The sequence below is a fragment of the Ptiloglossa arizonensis genome, chromosome 14, assembly GCF_051014685.1.
Source record: "Ptiloglossa arizonensis isolate GNS036 chromosome 14, iyPtiAriz1_principal, whole genome shotgun sequence".
NCBI classification, from domain to species: domain Eukaryota; kingdom Metazoa; phylum Arthropoda; class Insecta; order Hymenoptera; family Colletidae; genus Ptiloglossa; species Ptiloglossa arizonensis.
The window spans coordinates 6,481,361-6,500,641 of NC_135061.1; the positions used below are offsets into that span (position 1 = coordinate 6,481,361).

The window sequence follows — 19,281 nt, forward strand, 5'->3', positions numbered from 1 at the left end:
CTTTTTTTGTTGAACCCAGAGAGACGATACGAGTCTGCTCGCTTAGTTCTATAGGTAAACGCAAAAGAAAATACATTTTGGTTGCGTAAAGAGCCAACGCATCTCGATAACGATACTCGACGAATCTGGATAAAAGTTAACGAATTTCTTGTTGAACAGAGAGACGATACGAGTCTGCTCGCTCAGTTCTTCTACGCTGACGAGTCCCTGAACGCCGTTGCCTGCGAGCTAGACTCCTTCGACGGCCGACAGGAGCCGGAGAGATGCACCACGTTGGTGAATCAGCTGCGCCATTGCCAGGACAAGGTGCTGACGATATGCAGCCAGATAATGGACGACCTGATTCCGGAGAGCAGGGCAAATCGGGATTTCAGGGTGAAGTTCCCCGACGACGTGATGCAGGAGAATCTTGCAGGGCAGCTGTGGTTCGGCGCGGAATGCCTGGCAGCGGGATCCTCCATCATGAACAGGGAAGCTGAAAGTTCAGCCATGAGACCGTTGGCGAAGGCTCTGACAAAGTCGCTGGATATCGTCAGGAATTTGCTCAGAGAGCACGCGCTGAAAGGTCACATGAACCTGAAGGTATTTATCCTCGCCACTTGCTCGCCGAAGTGTTTGCAAACGAAACCTGTTCACCCTTCGAAACCACGTTTCGATTCAACCGTACGGAATCTCTACCAACGGAATTTCCACCCATTTCCATCCGAAACTTACGTCGAACGGACAAACGGAGAAATAATTCCACGATACCGAGAAACGTTTCGCTTCCTTTTCGAAAAAATCGATGTAAATACTTACGCAAGCTTTGTTACACGCGGGCAAGGTTCATCCTATACGACCGTCGTTTAGATTCTTGCAACTGTTCGTTTCCTTGTCCTACTTACCGAAAGAAATTAGTCATAGAGTCGGTAATTTCGTGATACGTCCACGATAAGATCGGCGCACAAATTCCTAATGGTGTCGAACCAAATCTTGGGAAACAGTTTCGTTGAAAAATCTCCGGGTATTGTGTCTGGAATTTCTCTCTTCCGGTTATTTGTATTTAAAATACGAATTTGTTCCATTTAGAGACGGAAGAAAGTTTTCTTTGCCTTATCTGGGCGCGCGTGTGGCACCGCGGGAAACTAATCGACTGACGAAATAAGTGTGAATATTTTGCGTTGCACGAAACCGGTTATGATGAAATTACATCACCGTAAACCGATACTTTGTCTATGTTGATCGATGGCTGCAAGATTGTTCTTGAAAATACACCGGTTCTATTCAAATTATCGTCGTGGCACAAAATTCTCCAAGTTTCCTCCGAGTGTGCAGCGTTTGCGAATCGATCGAGTCCTTGAATTTAACAGGCCACTGGAACAAATAAAAGAGAAACATCGCGTCGGTTAATTTCTAATTACCTTCTTCGACGATTCACTTTCTTTTCGTAAGTAGAAATTACTGTAGCAGTTCGAGAATTCGAAGAAGTCCTGTAATCTTAACGAGATTATTTCGTAAGAAAATTTTGTTTCGTCCAATTGATTTTGTTGCTTGTTTCTCTTTAAAAATTGAACACGTGAGTAATTTGTTCCAATATTGCACGAGACTTAAAAGAAAGGAAAGGATTAATTTTGTATCGTTGTACGTTAAGTACGCGGGTCCCAGAATCGTTGGTTACGCTACTGCGCTTATAAATCGCATGAATGCGATCGGGGTCGGTTTTACGTTCGCCGGCATACGGTATAACATTTTTTTTTTTGGCAACGAGCAATTCTTTCGGACGTAAATGTAACGTTACAGGGTCGTTGAGTAAAAAAGTACCGAATATCATCGAAACTTGCGCACACTTTCCACGAGTCGAGAACGTAGAACACTTCCAATGGAACAAATGTAAATAATCGAGGATGTCGGTTGGCAGTAATACAGTTTTCGTAATGTTACAGCTTAATAACATTTTGCGTTTGTCATTTATCATTGAGTCAACATTCTTGTCGAGGCACGTTAAACTTCAAATTTCGTTCCAAACGATTTGAAAATACATTTATACCCGTATTGTATAATTATCGACGTTGTAGACCAGGGAAGGTTAAAAAATGCTAAAAGTAGTCGAGAATGTCAATTTCGAGACCGAACGAGAAGGGAAAAATTTTAATTCCAGATAAAGCTTGTTCGAGTAATTAATTTTTCAAGGAGCGAGCGTCAGTTAGTTTTCTAATTACGGACAACGCGTTACAGTTTGAAATGTGTAATTATCTTAATCTCCTTTTCCGATACATGCGCGTCGTGCTTCAATTTTTTACGTTCGCGATTTTATGGTTCGTGGTGTATAAATTTACAGCACGATCGGATGGTAAACTTTGACTGGACGATTAAAAAGAAAGACTTCGAAGGGGACACTACGAGCCCGATATCGCCTATTGTATCGTGCAAACCGATACATTATTGATACAGTGTAAACAGAATAGATCACAAATGTTCAAAGACCATCCGATTCGAAACGAGAAGATTTCCTAACGGTAAAAAAATCATTCCAAGCCAAAACGAAACGAAACATAGTACTCGATCGTTCGATCCGTCTCTCTCGGCTAAAGTTGCAACGCTATTAAAATGGGACACAATTTGCGTCCATTATGATTCATTGCTATACGTTGTTTATCAAAATAGAAGAAACGTAAGGTTGCCAATTGGCAATATCGTAGCGGGGATAATTCACCGTTCATTGAAGTTTCATAAAGAAAACATCGATAGAACACCTTCGAAGGAAAGGAACAAAAATTTTCAACGAAATAACAATTATCGAGTTGGATTTGCACACCGGCGCGATAACGGTATGGTTCGATTGGAACGGTGGTCAATTGACTATTCTATTGATAGTTTCTTTTTCAGACGCAAAACCCATTAGACCCGTCGTTGGAAAAGCTGATCGAGTCGTTGAGGATCTTCGACCTTTTGTTCGCCGAGTTTGAATTGTGCTACGTCGGCGCCATGGTTCCGGTGAAATCGACGAAGGAGTACGAGCAGCAGGAACTCGTGTGCGTTTTATTTTCGGAGACGCTGCAAAGAGCTCTCGAACGCGGATTGCTTAGCCAAGCCGACGTGGATAATTACGAGCCAGCCCTGATGTTTACTATTCCTCGTTTGGCGATTGTTTCCGGCCTCTTGGCTCCGCCTGGAGGCCCGTTGTGCCTCAATTCCCCCGACAACATTAGTGAAATGTTTAGACCATTTAAGGTAAGCGAACCTACCATTATAATTAACAACGATCACCGGTTCTCTCATTGTTTACCGGTCCAACAGCTCTTGCTTCGACACTAGTAGTTTTCTAGAGTTTGGCAAAATTATTATAATTTCCAACGATCGGTATCGATCGATAATATTGTCAAACTGTACAGGGTAATGTAGTTTTGTCAAATTACTGGATATGAGTGTTTTCAAACTCTAATAGAGTTTAACAAAACTATTATAATTAGTAACGGTGGTTATCCACATTGTTTGCTAGTCTAGCAACTGTTGCTTTAACCGTAGTAATCCGGCAAGGTTTAACGGAATGATTATAATTATCAATGATTAATAGTTATGTACATTGTTTACTGCTCCAGCAGTTATTGCTTGAAATCTTGTAGTTCGATAGGGTTTGAGAGAACGATTATAATTAGCAACGATCAATAGTTATCTCCATTGTTTACCGATCCCTCGGCTATTGATTTAACCTCAGTAGTCTGGTGGGGTCTGTCAGACCCTAGCCAAATATTATTTTGTAACTATCGTTTGTATATCTTGCAAGTATCTCGCTATACATCTGTAAACGCACTGTCAGTGTGATCAAAGTCAGCGTATCGTGTGTAATAAGAAAGTTAAGAAACAATGAGCTCTTTGTACCAACAACTATAATAGAACAGCGGTATAGTGTCATACGCGATATTGGTCCGCAATTAGAGCTCAATTTCTGAAAAAAAAAAAAAGAAAAAAACTTAAAGAAAACTCAGTGCAAATCGAACCTACACTCGTTGAACTCTACCACCGCGTTCTTGTCTATAATCGACAAATATTTATTATCATTTATACCAATAAAGATAATAATATTTAACGTTTTCGTTCCAGACGCTTCTTCTAAAAATAAGAGAGCTACTTTGGACGTTAAACAATCGCGAGCTGTACATGCTGGAGAAATTGTTGTGCTCGAACGAGGAACCGTCAGGTCCTATCACGCATTCGTCAAAGTCCGCGTGCCAGGACATACCAGACCTCGAGGAGTTCGTTCACAATTTTTATACCGGTTACCCGAATTGCAAAGACTTCATCGTAGATTTTTACACAGTGACAAGGAACACGGGAAACAACATGGACGAGGTGGCGAACGACGCCGTGCAAACGTTGACCGAGGAAAATGAGAACGTCGATCGTTTGATAAAGATGAGGGCCGATCGGGTGAAGAACAGACACGCCGAGACGAGAACGAGCGTCGTGGAAACCGGGCCTAATCGGTTGACCGTGTCCACGGACGGTTGCGCGGAGAGTGTAAGGTGTAACGGTGGCGCGAGGAAATCGAGTGAACGGGATAGTGTCAGTGACGAAGTGCAGTACAACGTGAAGAAATCTTGTGGTTCGAACACCAGCAGACAACAGTCCAGCGACAACAGCCCTTGCTCGAGGAGAGACGACGACGACGACGCGAGTCCTATTTTCTTAGCGGTACAGAGTAGCACGGTGCAGAACACCGCCGAGGGCAGTGTACCCGGTAACGGTGAGAACCAATGCAACAATCATCTCCACAAACAACAGGAGGACTTCATGAGCACCGATATATCCGAGATATTGGGCGGCTCGGACAACATCGAAATCCCGCAGACCCAGTACCTGCTCAATCAGGTTTCGCACGAGAACAACGTAACCGGTGAGACCGTACACATTCAGAACTCTCTACCGGACCTGGACTCGAAGAAGCTCATCTCCGAAGCGAACAAGACTCTATCGAACCTTTTGTTGGATGGCGATTGTCAGAACGAAATGTCCGAACAAACGGACTCGGGTATCTGCACGGTGATATCCTCGGAGAACACGAGCCTGTACGATAAGAGTCCGGAGGAGAAGAAAACCTTCGCGAACGAGATTCGCCAGGACGAACAAGTCCTGGACGACGAGGACACGCAGGAGAATACCAGTTACTCTTGCTCGAATCTCAACTCGCCGAAGAGGAAGAGCTCCACGATCTCGGACACATCCTGCGTCTGTAGTCTGCGTAGCGTGAAAACGGTCGCGTCGTTGGACCATTCGATCGAGGTACACAATCTGCACTCGGCCAACACCGAGGCCGCGAAAAACATTCCAAGGATATCTTCTAACTTCGATGGAACCAACGAGGAGTTCGTCGGGGTCGCCTACGGGAACGGTCACATATCCGTATGCGATTCCAATCAGTCCAGCTTTCAGATCAATTACACCGAGAACTGGGAGAACCTGAACCTGAACATCGACGCGTCCACGTCCAGGAACGAGTTCTGGAGCGACCTCAAGTGCGAGAATTGTCCGTCTACGTCGCAGAGCATCGGCAAGATCGGGACGAAGATCGAGCAGTACGCTCAGGACAAGATGGCATCGAGGAAAGTGAGATACGAGAAGCAGAAGCGACGTCATCAACGCAAACACGAGAGGAACAGCCAGATCGTTCATCACGCGATGCAGGAGAACAGAAACTCGAATTTTCAGAACGTACGGTCCACCACGAGCACCGAAAGCTCCAGGTCGAATTCGACGGATCGTTGCTTGAACCCCAGGCTGATCAGCTACGGCGCCAGTTTGCATCCCAGCCAGAACACTAGGCAGATGCCGAACTTTGGTAGCCACAGTCCTCACGCCAGTCCGAGATTACAGCACTTCGAGACGCGTAGCACACCCACATCCGGACAACGGACCTGCAGCGTCGCGACGAAAACACAGAGGAACTTGTCACCGCAGAATAGAAAGCTTTTGGACCACAGGAGATCCAGATCGGAACAGATCAGCCGTATGAAGAAGAGGGATCTCGAGAAGAGGGACAAGCTCGAACGAGTCAATCCACGTTCGGAGCAAACCAAGAGGAAATTGGGAAGCAGAAGCCCCAATGAACTGATGAACGACGGTTTGGGACCAAGGACGGACAAAAGTGGCTTGGTGACCGAGCCAGTTTCACCCGTGATGCCGCAGAACGTTTCTTACGGGACGCAGAATGTAATAAAAGACAATAATACACAGAGAACCACACGAGCGATAAGACTGGTCAACGCGTCCGCGGTTTCCGGCACGCAGTCTTTCAATTCGGATCATTCATTGATTCATAAACCAGACGTAGGATCCAGTTCCAGTTGTTCTAGCTGTTGCGACTCGAGCTCCGAGACCAGCGAGTTCCAGAGCGACTGCCAGGACGACGAGGAAATTGCCTTGGCAATGCAAGCCGCCGAGATCGCGAATAGGAATCAAATTCGGGCGAAATTCCGGTAAAATCATTCTCCCAGAACTTTTAATTGTTGTGCAAGGTATTCCTCGTTACTTTGACGCGAAGGTTCTGGATGAAGCTAGCGAGAATGCTCAGGGGACGTTAGTGTAGTGTAGAAACTAGGGGTCTCTTTACGATACAGTAAGGCATGAAAGAAAATATTTCACGTAGATAACTTGAACATATGTTTTCTAATAAGAGGTTGATCGTAAGAGTGTAATATCTGTAGGAGTACATTTTTCTTGTATAGTTTTATCCTCTTTAGGAAAGACTTGCTTTCTGTAATGAAAAATCATATTCCGACTGATCGATATTCATCCACAACATCTACCAATTTTTTAACTATGTGTTGTGTTATATCAATGGAGAACTTACTCGTGAATATTTACTCGTAATTGTAGTGGATATATCCATATTTATAGTACTTAAAGTAATATCCTTCGAGAGATTAAATATACCACTAATTTTTTTTAATAGATACTCTCATTCTTAAATGTTAGTTTATGAAATTTGTACAAAGATGTCGTTTGAATTTTTGTCACTTTTTGTTTCGAATCACATAGTTTATCGTTTATAGCATAGTAAATATAATCTCTTTATTTGTGCGAGCGTTTTATAAGTCGGATTAGAATCAAGTGGTCGCTCAAGGCTACTGAAAGATTATTCCTACTATACCGTTGGGTTATCCTGACGCTCTATAAACACATGTATGAACCATCGCTTATCAATTCTAATGGACTTACCCGGGTCCGAATTGTTTATTTTCAAACATCGTTGTTACACTTCTTAGAAAAGTATTTCACTCCTACACTGCCTAATACATATAAAGATAATGAATATGCATGTAAGAGTGTAACACAACTTACAATCTAAAATATCACAGGCAAGTGCAACATGAAAATGAACGTCTAAACAGATGCATGTATACACGATGAACGTAATTAACTGATAATGGGTTTTACACTTTCATTACTAATACAATATTTGTTAAGATAAAATCTTTGTTAATTCTGCTATAGACGTATGTTCGCTGCTTCATAAATTTACAATATTGACCCTGCTTGGTTAAACACGAGTTATCTGGAATAATTCATTCTTCATATGGCAACGTCATTGCAGCGAATCTGCCACAAAAACCACCGTGTTTTATCACTTTTATACAAATATATTATAAATAATACATTGCTAAAACACATAAACATTAAAAGAGTATTATACAATCGAAATCAATATTTCTTAACTTTGCAATCGTTCGTAACTAAATGTAAAATTTCAGTATAACTACTCCTTACTAGTTCTTAATGTAGATTGTGTGTAATTTTGTTTCCAAGTTTTCTAATTACCTACAATTAAATATAACAAAGGACTTTGGTATAGTTGATAATTTAGCAGTTGAAAGACAGTATCATTTGCAACTTTTCCAAAACTAAACGTAATAAAGGATTACAATACGTGTAATTCTTTAGAAATTCTCGAAAGGTACAATGTAAAATTTGATTTCAACTTGCAAGATGCAATTTTATATTAGCAATGTATTTCCTAGTTGTCGGTCGAATAGTTATTATATAGATTGATGATGTTGTTTCAGATCTTCAGAGGATCTTGTCCATCGTCTGTTCGTATGCATAGCAGGGGTAGCTGATCAATTGCAGACGAATTTCGCATCGGATCTGCGCAATATTTTGAAATGCGTGTTCCTTATGAACAGTAGTCAAACCGTAGAGGACGGTGAGACGAAAGATGAAAGTTTAACGACGGATAATCAGTTGGCGAGTTCTTTAAACGATACGGGTACTGATCACGATCAGCAAGATTCGTTACAGGAATATGAAAATGATATGGAAGAGATCCCTGCAGCGAATGACCAAAACACGAGTATGTACTACCAATACATTTTACTAAGTTGACAGAAAATAAGCAAATCCTTTGACATATATTTAGCAAGCTGAATTTGTAAAACTACTTCATACATGCAGAGTCTGAAGCAGTCTTAACGAAGAAATTAAGAAGCATATAATCACACTCATCAATTTTATAACACCAACCACCCAATTTTTATTTCTTGTAAACGATTCTATGAAGTCGAAATCTAATCTATAAACATCACCTATTTTCAAATCGACGTTAATCTCGTATTCCAAAATGAACTCAATGGTTTGACAAAAGCTGTAAAATATATAGAATTTGTTTAGAAGTCTATATTCAATGTACAGTCTGAAGTTCGTTTGAAGATAACATTGGGCGACTTCAAGAAACATTGAAGAGTAGTTTTATCTCTTAAACCTTGAGTTATGGTTAAACAAAAATACGTGCTCCTCGTTTTTGTTCTCTTTACAAACCTTCAAAGGTCTTTACATACAATCAGGAGTGTAGCATATACTCGGCAAATATTTCTTGCGAATCTTGTTTTGGAGCGGAAACTGATAATCTTAGAAAACAACGTAACACAATCTTATCAACCGAGTAATCGATTATACATACTTGAACAATGCGAGAGTATACTTCAGATGTTTGTAACGGAGTGAGCCTTCAGTCGTGGCGAATATTGTCAGCAGACGTGACTACGCACAATGCGTATTTAATTTAAAAGCAAATTATTCGACAAGAATGCAAACAATATTCTGTGAGCATCGATCCAATTATTGTGTCGCTGTTTCATTGATTCTTCTGACACTTGATTTTTGTTTTCAGCTTCTCCTGTAACCGAACGCGGGGAAGAATGTGTGGAGAGAGCACCGGCTTGGATACCCGACAATGATGCACCAAGATGCATGGCTTGTCAAGCAGGGTTTACCGTGGTGAGACGAAGACACCATTGCAGAAACTGTGGCAAGGTGTTCTGCGGTCGGTGCAGCAGCAACAACGTTCCCCTGCCCCGTTACGGGCACACAAAACCCGTGAGGGTGTGCAACAGGTGTTTTCTCTATCAGGTGACTCCGTTCACCGTTTCCCAAGTAACGCCCGCGAGCTGAACATTACCAGAACGAGGTATAACTTAGGGAATCGTTTTTCTTAATTCAGTAACGTTCTTATTAATATTCTCCGGACATTGAGCCGTGTACTCGCGCGCAGATCAACCGTTTCTTTCTTCTAATAGACGTACAATGTTTCGGAGCTCATTGCTTAGGTAAACGTTACGAAAAAAAATAGATATATACGTATAAAATATACACACTCGCGTACGAAGTATATGAAAATTCAATGGTGTTGTGTTCTTCCGATTTTTATTCGATTCTGACTCGTTGAACAATTACAGTCTGCTAGGAAACTGCATATCTGTGGAACAGGCCTAAGGGCATCTATACTTTCCTTTTTTCATTGCTAAGTCTCAAGTTTGGGGAGAGGGATGGAAAGGATGACACTACTCTTCTGACATTGTCTTGATAATTATTGGTAGTATAGAAACATTTATTTGACGAACATTTGATTGGATTATTATTATTATTTCTCGAATGTTTTGTTTGTTTTCTACTTGCTTTAATCTTTTGGCAATAGAATAAAATGATGAGAAACATTTCAAAAGACGTTAATTTATTTTATGTTCTGAGTTACTTTTGTTTGTAATAAGAAAGTTAAAAAAGACATGTTTTATACGTACCTTTTCTCATTTTTCGTATAAATAAGTTAAGTGGCAAATATTGAAAGATGCTATACATAGTCCTACATTAGAGACTTGATAATAAAATCTTGTTTCTTTTAGATAATAAAATCATTATCCATTTTCAGAGAAAATATTACTTTGCATAGAAGAGATGAACTTGTGAAAGTAATAGAAATGCATTTTATGTGAACAGTTTAAGAATTCGTGCCATACTGATTTCAAAAATAGACTAGTCGTCTACTTTAAACATTAAACAAACTGTAACAGGGGAAGAGAGAGAAAATGGTACATGCATGCAAAACAAACCATCCTTCTTTTATTTCTCAAATATTTAGTTCCTCCATCCGATTTACTTTCTCAAATAAATTTATTTATAGATTAAGATAAGTTATTCTATACAGTTGAATTCGAAGCGATGGTGGCTTATTTTTTTGTTGTAAAATTCATTGAGTGCAGAGTAAATATTAGGAACGTGTGATTAAAAAACAGAAGAGACATAAACAATAGTTGAAACAAAATTTTTGAAAATGCAACATTTACATCTTGAAACATTGGACAATTTTTGAACTCGAGAGGTCGACAATTGGAAAAAAATACATATTCCTTAATTTTCTTTACGTAATAAATATACAAAGTGCTGTTACGAATATGTAGTTCAGGAAGGATCGGTGAAAATCGAAACAATATCAACATTATCCTCGATCGTTCTTTGCGTTAATTTGTATACTTACGTGCACTTAAATCGTACACTTAAATATATCGGCGCCGATCGCTAATATTTTTACACGTCGTGATCGAACGTTTTTAAAAGAGCTGATTTCCAAACCAGTTGTACCGTAATTCAATCTTACTCGTGCGTGCACGATACGATCTGCACTAAGGATCCGAGATGTGTACTGGTAAAAAGAAAAAAAAAATTAAAAAAAGAAACGCAGTTGTTGCTTTTACCTTAGGATAACGCGATATTGTACAGAATATTGCTTATATTGTATATCGAATTCGTCTCTGTCTCTTTTGTCAATTCCTTCATCGATGTTCCGTTTATATTCTGCCTTCTTCCGTTAGGTGTGTTCATTTACTATAAGCAATCGAACTTCTCGTTTCATCGTGTCATGCTTTACTCGCACGAAAATCGCTCGGTTTCTTTGTACATGCTGTACTATAAATTGTAGGAATAACTTCAGAGGTGAATTCAGAATGTAATGATTAATTTAAAAAAAATCTTTTTTTTTTCCCTTTATATTTTTTCATGCAACCTTGTTTTTTTTTCTTTTATTGCAGCTATTTTTGTGCCTGTGTAATTTTCATTGCAAACTGAGCTGGGTGTAACTGATTTCACTCGCGCGTTTGTAATGAAAACTTTGAATCCTCAGATATTATTTTCGTGACTATGTGATGTGCATAGTTCTTCTAGAAAAGGTTTACAAAATGTGGAACAACTTTGAGAACATCCAAGGAAAGAAATAAATAAATTTTGTGATCTGCACTTTGCACCCTAAGTATAGTGTATGCTGAAAATTTCTAACAGTACCGACTGTGAAGACTGAAGAACGACTGGTACAACACAGAAACAGTTATAATTCAGAAATAATACCAAATAGAACAAACATTTGCATAAGCTTTCTTTATTGTTATTGCAAGTTGAATTCATCTCTGCAGTGATGTCTATAGTTTACGGTCTGTTCTGTATAAAAGCAGCGCAGTTCGTGTTCTTGACTGGATCAGATTTAATCGCTTTGTAAGAGAGGAAAACAAGGACCGTCAGAGTCGTATATAAACTATATGTATAGTTGCGAGAGCTGAAGAATATTTCGGTATATTGCGTTGTAAAATAGAGATATTTGTATTTATATATATACATACATACATATACATACGTACATATGTATTTAATTTTGGAATATACTCTTTTTAGGTAACCGCAGGAATCTTAAATAAGATAGCAACAAAAAAAAAATGGTTTTAAGGAACACTATTCGAAATCAGCGAAAAAGGGGATGTATCCGTAGACTGAGAAAAAAGAATTCTTGTGTCGCGTCTGACTAACAATATCAAATGTTCGCTCGGCGATAGTGATTCAAGCGATTTCTAAATTTTTAATATCAAATTAGCGAGAAGAGACATGTAGACAAGAGCGTGATCATAATTGTAACCATCGTCTCGACACCACGCTTTCATTTCAAACGTCGTCGTCGTCACCATCTTTCGACCGTTGCACAGTGTCGAGGAAAACGCATTAGCGTCTATGTGTATTCTGAACTACATTGTTGCTCGGCTCCCCCTCCGGCCCTGTCCCCGCTCAGAAAGACAAAGTAGCACAGTTTAGAGTTTATTCGCGTTCAAACTGCTGCACATAACGCAGAGACTTTCAGCGAATTCGCAAGAATGCGAACGAAAGGAGAAAGTGATCTTTACGTTCGATCGTATTCAAGCAAACACCTTGGCGAATTATGGCACCGGTTGAAAGCTCGCCGGAGAACGATTTTGAAGCGTCTCGTTGGGTGTCCTGCGATCCAATGAAACTTTGAGGCATACATGTGCAGCGACACGTACTAACTTCTGTGCCAAATTTACGTGACAATAAGTTTTCCCGCTCGTTAACGCGATTTCGCACGAATCCGATTCCAGGGAACCGACGCAAACTCCTTCGCTGATAGAGACAGCATCGCTGTCTAGATCAGTCTCTCTCGATGCTTCGATCCGTACACCGTGTGCGGGAAACGCGTATGGGCGTTGAGCACGCACGGTGATCGTATGGTATCGTGAGCGCCCCGCACCCAGTGCACGGTCTGTGCGAATGATTTTAAAGTGAACGTCAAATAAGTTGGTCGCTCGAGGCCTTCGATAGATCTGGTTGCTCTTGCACTCTTTTTCTGGCCACTTTGCTCGACATACTACTGTTCGCACAATATGATTTACACTAAAGTTATAACATCGATGTTACAACTAATCAGTTATGTTCGGTGTCACGAAAACGTTATTTTACAATGAAATTATTACATCAACGTAGTAACTAAAAAATTGTACATGTATAATAATTTTGAAAAATCGAGTAAATAATTTGAATTCGACAAATATTGTAATATCATTTTCACTAAACGTTTTCGTCGTTTAATATAAATACTTGTAATTTAATGATACTGTAAGAGAGGGGGTAATTTGTGGTATCACTCGGTCGAAAATTGAGCAGTCAACTTATTTGGCGGCTACTTTACTACCGAAGGATTTACACCAACGATGCGTTATTGCGATGGAAGTGTGAGAACTGTTAGTTCCAGAGACTTTTTCGATAAGACAGTCGCCGCAGTTCGTGTGCGTTTCGATTTAAAAGACTGCTTTTGATTGTAGATCGGGTCCGATGATTCGCCGTAGCTGTTGTAAACTTGAGCGATTAGCTTTCCTGCAGCTTTATCCGTTGACTATGACTATTTTGCTATTTTAAAGCGTCTCTTCTAACAGATTATTCGTTCCATGATTAAGTTCATCGTGCATATAAAACTATGTTTCGCCAATCATTAACTCATACAATGTTCTAACGTTTACGTTAATACTCTAAATTTGGACCGTGTAAAACTCATTTCATCTAGCTTAGACGAGTACTCGCTTATTCGAGTAGCTTAAAGAAACACGATCTCTTTGTGTACAATCGATTCAAGATCAATTGACCGATCAAAAGATAAGGGAACGGATACGGGGATAACCTAACAGTATGGTGTTAGTAGTATCCCTCGGTGACCTCGAGCGGTCATTTGATTTTAATGCGACTGTAATTCGTGTAACTTGAGAAAATCGAATTGTTCGAGTATACGAATTGCTCAATTTAATTAAGTAGATCGGTCTGTTTTCGAGTAAATTGATTTAAACAAAGAAACATTAGGAAAATCTTTGTTTACATAGCGCAATTTATTATTTTATTCTTATTACAATGATTATTAGAAAGATAACACAACCTTATATACAAATTCATTTTACACTATAATGTAGTATTGATACTGGACGACGTATCGATGAACATAAAACATGTACAAGACATTATTATAGTTTATAAAAATTGACGATACCAAGAACTTTGAGAAAATTAGATGCAAAAAGAATGTAATTTGAATGAACAAAGAATGCAAATAGTAAATTACATTACTTATTTTGTAAGAAGCACAACCATTTTGTAGTTATTTAGACTTACAGACAATTTGAAATATTTGTCACAAGTTGAATTTAATATAGTAATAATATGACATTCCCGTTGGGTTTAATTTTCTCACGGAAATTTATGTTTCAAAATATTCTATTGTAAAGTCAATTCAGCTGACTGTATTTCGTGCATAGTATTGTTTTTTCCTTCGTATTAAAATGCAGGTATGTCAATGAAAAATCTTTTGCGTGAAAACAAGAGTAGATCAGCTTGTTCGATCTTATAGAACTATTTAAGTACTAGGGAGTAACGCGATGCAACGAAAATAACGATTTTATAGGGTAATCATTGAATTTGTTAGAATAACTACTCGCATATTGTAAAGCGACTACTGCCAACGTTTACTAACGAGTTACTCCGATGTCATGTAAAATATGTAATTAAATTTAATTTTTATTTCTCTAGTATATTATGTATAAAAGTAATAGACTTTGTTCAGTTGCGGGTAACACTTGGAAGTAGGCTTATTCTAAAAATATTATTAACTTCTTCAGAATCCGAGTTGTCGACTTGGACAAATAAAAATTTCCTGTCGTATGTAAGCTCTTAAATTTGCATCCAAGTATGATACTGACAGTGCTTTACTGTAAATTCTAGACAAACCAGAAATCCAGATCAGTCCTCCGATTTTCAGATCTACCAATGTCAATATTAGTACTACTATACTGCTCAAAACAATTAGAGGATGGAGAAGATCTGGGTAACGCACCAAACATCAGATTCTGAAGAATGAATTAAACATCAGAAGTGAATAAAACAATATATATTTAATACCATAGGCTTTTCATTCAATATGTAATTTCTGTGGTACGATTAGCTATCGAAATTAATTTCATTGTTTGAGTGAACAATCTTTCTATACTATTTTCAGTAAAGCATATAAAATCCGCAAGCTGTAGGTGTCCGAAGCGAATCTCTTTGCTTTGTCGACAATGACTAATACGAGTAATTAACACGCTAAATAATTCACTATCTTTTTCCAAGTACCAGAAGGAAAAGCTAAGGTAGCATTTCGTTCGAGTACTAACTAAGAACAAACTTAGTTTAAATTAACAAATGATCAAAGCTCAAAGCACAAGAACAAGAAGAAACTGTACCAAGTATAAAGTTAATTTTGAGACAACGACGACTGTACCGATGAATTCAGTGATTACCCTGGATGCGTTAAATAACAAGCGTGCAACTCATTTCTGATAATCAGTTTCTATATTAGCTGATTACACAAATCACGTTGAATACCTATTTTTATCCGAGCTTTCGCCATAGTATTCATCGACTGAACGACGTTAAACAGAAACCGACCAGATTCCGCGGCATTAACCACGTGTGAAATTACAAACCGTGCAGCTCGTTGCGCGCGTAGCTTCTAAGAATTCCACGCCGCGGTTCTTTTGTGAAATGCGTTATCGAATGTGGAACGCGAATGAAGCGTGAATGAAACCATCATCGCGGGCGCTAACCTATTAATTCTTTGTCTGCGCAGAAGTAGGACGCAATACGGGCAAAATGAACGGCAGATTTACAGGAACGTAGTTGGATCAAAATCAATCGGCAGTTCAAGGTTACTTTATCGTGAATCACTCTGAATGTAATCTCTATTCTCGTTCACCGTTCTACGAAACGCGTATAGACTTGCGCGCGATGAAACGAAAGCTAGAACGTGAGGAGGGGGTAGTCTACGGTGACCTTCAGCGGCCAATCAATTTTGCTCCGACTCGGTCGGCGCTATTTACGGATTAATTGTTCATGCCTCACGTATATCGACTCCACGCTATATAAAATCCGTTGAATCGCTTGATTGTCTTATAATTCCAATGAAAACAGCCTCTTTGTCAATAGAGATTAATATTACAAAAATAAAAAAGAAAAAAACAAGGTAGAAGCGCTTATACGTGCCGATAGTATTGAAAGTGTTAAAAAGCTAAAAGTTTACTGTTTTCCAATTCGAATGATTGGCGTTCAGAAATTATTGTCAACTTGTAAAGACACGAGTGCTGAAGTGTTGTAGCGACGAAAGGCGATCGAAAACAAAAAAAAAAAGAAATAATTGTCGGTAAAGTTGACGAAGTCTGTACCTCAGAGCAACGTCATTGTTTGCTTTACGAAACGAGAGTATCGTTGTCGGGGTACTTTACGTGTAACGAACATGTTATCGAGGGAAATCATCGCCACGATGCTTTCGTATTGTCAATCGAAGCTTGCAGTCACTGTAACGATCTCTACCGTGATAATTGCGCTTCGATCACTCTGAGGTGCAGGATCTGTCGCGTCTCTTTGAACGTTGCGAGCAACGTGAGCATTGCGAGAACGCTTCTGTGGCCTGTAGGACTGTCAATACATAAAGACTTGTGTAACGAACGTGTGTGTATCCCTTTAAGGTGGACATCAATGTTAGGGAGTATCGTCGAGATACGAACTAAGCTTAGAACGAGAGTTATTTTTTACATGTAATTGATGCCTTGCTCTAGAGTATCGTTCTTTCGATCTTCTGCGTAAATAAGGTTTCGACTGTTCGCACTCGGGGGTCGAAATGTGGAAAGATTTCGAGCGAAAATAATGCGACTGAGATCCAGTCGGTGATGCTTTTAGCGTAAGATTGCACGAATGTTCAAAACGTGATGGTTGACGACCAAATTGATGGCGGTTGCGTCCACTCGTGGACCGAAACGACTGGGCTAGCGTATGGGAATTGGAGAGAACGAGAACCGTACAATACTTGGATAAACTGAACGATAGGCAGAGTCTAAGTTACCTCTTTCATCCTGAACACCTACTCGGGTGTTATTTGGAAATTTCGAAGTTTGTCTATCTACGGAAACCTTACGGAGACTTTTCACTTTAGAGGTTTCGAAAAGTTGGAAAATTTATTATTTGTAAACAATACATACTGTGATATAAATAGGTACGCACCTGTAAATGAAAACTTATCGTATCGAGGTATTGTACCAGTGTTTCCTGTTGTTATTCCTACGGCAAAGGAACAATTTGTAATCCCCTTTTCTCAATTCCGTGTCTCAAGAACGATTTGATTGATCGAATTCAAATTTGTACATTATAAACGAAATACTTTTCGAGGGACATTGAACGGAATTAAACCTAAAAGAAAAAGAGATATTTTTTACCTCTAGAAACATTAAAGAATGGTTGTAAAATTCAAACTCTCTCTTTCGAATGGTCTTTCTTCGTAAAAGTAGATTCGTCCCACGAATTTCATACAGACTGTAATTCAATCGGTGGTTATAGACGCCACTGTACATAGATTGTCCAGTTAGAAAAATTGTAAAACCTTGTTAAGCGATCGAGAGAACTGCTTGTAAGATTGAAGAAAGGTCGGATTTATCTTTAAATGGAATTCTCAAAGATGATCCATTTTTTTTTGAAACGCTAAAGTGAGAAGACCCCCTAAGTATAACCACTACCGTTCTGAAAACTCGTAGCTTTTAGAGTACGAGGCTGGTTCGATGGTACTGCGTGTTTTCTGGAACACCAAATTCACGCGAAACCAAGTACCAGGGGAGGCAAGTAGCGTATCTGTATACTTGGAGGAGGTCTTCTATTCGTGTCCACTGAACAATCCATGGTAGGTCTGTCGGATGAACATTTAATATCTCGAAATCGATCAGGACCTAAACGAAGCCACTTGACATTGTGTTAGATGCTTTCGAAGCAAGTCGATTCGTAAAATGGTGTAACGGTTGCAGCTACCGAAGAGCCAATTCAAGAACCGTCGAGGCAATTGGCACACCTGGTAGCTTTACCGTGCCCTTTTCTCCCTTTTTGTGCGCGTATCGTTCTGGTAACCAGGAGTTCCCCTGTGCCTAAACGTCGCAGGCTAGCCTGCGTCTAGAGAAACGAATGGGACAAACGTGAAACGAGACAGGAAGTTAAACGACGAGAAATACGAATAAGACGGAACAAAAAGCGACACCCCCCTCGGTGGCAGAGGATGCACTTTTACAAGAGAAGTCGCGACGAACGTGATTTGCCAATTAGTTAGGAAATTCCGACTACGAGGAGAGAGGAGTACCTCAGAATTATTTTTATATTATTTGCCCAAGTGTATGTGGTGTACGGTACCGTTGACGGGGCATGCGTTCAAGATGGCGCCGCGTTCAAGACACCTCGAGTCCACAGTAACTCGAGAAACGATCGACACACCAGGCAGATGGGAAATTTCCATTCCCAGAGCCACGCGTGACACGTTCCACTTTACGTGGTGATCCAACTCGAACGCCTGTCGCGCCATGATCGCGGTTAGTATGTATAACGAACAAAATAAAACGCGAAAACGAGGAACATTTGGAATATTGGGTCACGAGCACGCGTCGACCAATATTCCGATATCGTGGATTTCGGTTATGGACACACTAAGACGTGGATGTAAATAAAGTTTGTTATTCAAGGTGTTTAAGAGGTTGTTGTTGTTCAATGCTAATGCATAGGCCTCTTTTCCGTACTACGAACGACTCCAGATATTGTAAGATAGAGCTTAAGAGGAACTTAGTGGGAGAATTAATATATATACGAATAAGTGTTACGATGTAAAATGTTAATATATATATGAACGATGGCAATTTTATTAATACAATAATATTTTCGTTCAACACGTTTTTCTGTTCAGCGAGTCGATGTTTGTTCAACTTTTTTGCATAATCCTTTGAGTGTCGTAATTGAGATCGGGGGTTCATAGAGTTAAGATAAAATGTTACGTGGAGGCTTTTTCAACAGCCCTTGTTAAGCAATATTGAATTTATCGCGTATCGAAGTTGCTTCAAAGATGATGCTTAAAAAGATGAAGTATAACGTTCAATGTATATAGGTACTTGAGTACTTAAATACATCGCGATGCAAATGCTCGAATACAACAGTATTCGGTACTCGAATATAAAAATACACCGTCACTCGAGTACTCAAATACAACTATCCGATACACAAGTACATCGCCATATAAGTATTCGTTTTACTCGCTTGAGTACTGAATGTAGAGGTACTCGATTTATAATTTCTCAAAAATACCAATACTACACTGTACCCAAA

General features: G+C 39.6%; 1 protein-coding gene across 6 annotated transcripts in view; it reads left to right on the forward strand.

The window, feature by feature from the left end:
- LOC143154194 (lateral signaling target protein 2 homolog) overlaps positions 1–18,818 on the forward strand; it is a 51,643-nt gene extending 32,825 nt beyond the window's left edge. For 2 of the 6 annotated variants that reach the window (XM_076326091.1, XM_076326088.1), the window contains exons 2-6: positions 160–582; positions 2,854–3,210; positions 4,081–6,452; positions 8,040–8,326; positions 9,143–18,818. In XM_076326091.1, the coding sequence (XP_076182206.1) occupies positions 160–582; positions 2,854–3,210; positions 4,081–6,452; positions 8,040–8,326; positions 9,143–9,423 (3,720 nt within the window). In that variant the 3' untranslated portion in view covers positions 9,424–18,818. Of the gene's footprint in view, positions 1–159; positions 583–2,786; positions 2,808–2,853; positions 3,211–4,080; positions 6,453–8,039; positions 8,327–9,142 lie in introns of those variants that run through there. The other 4 variants (XM_076326089.1, XM_076326090.1, XM_076326093.1 and 1 more) reach the window with 4 other exon arrangements.
- Positions 18,819–19,281: the final 463 nt, after the last annotated feature.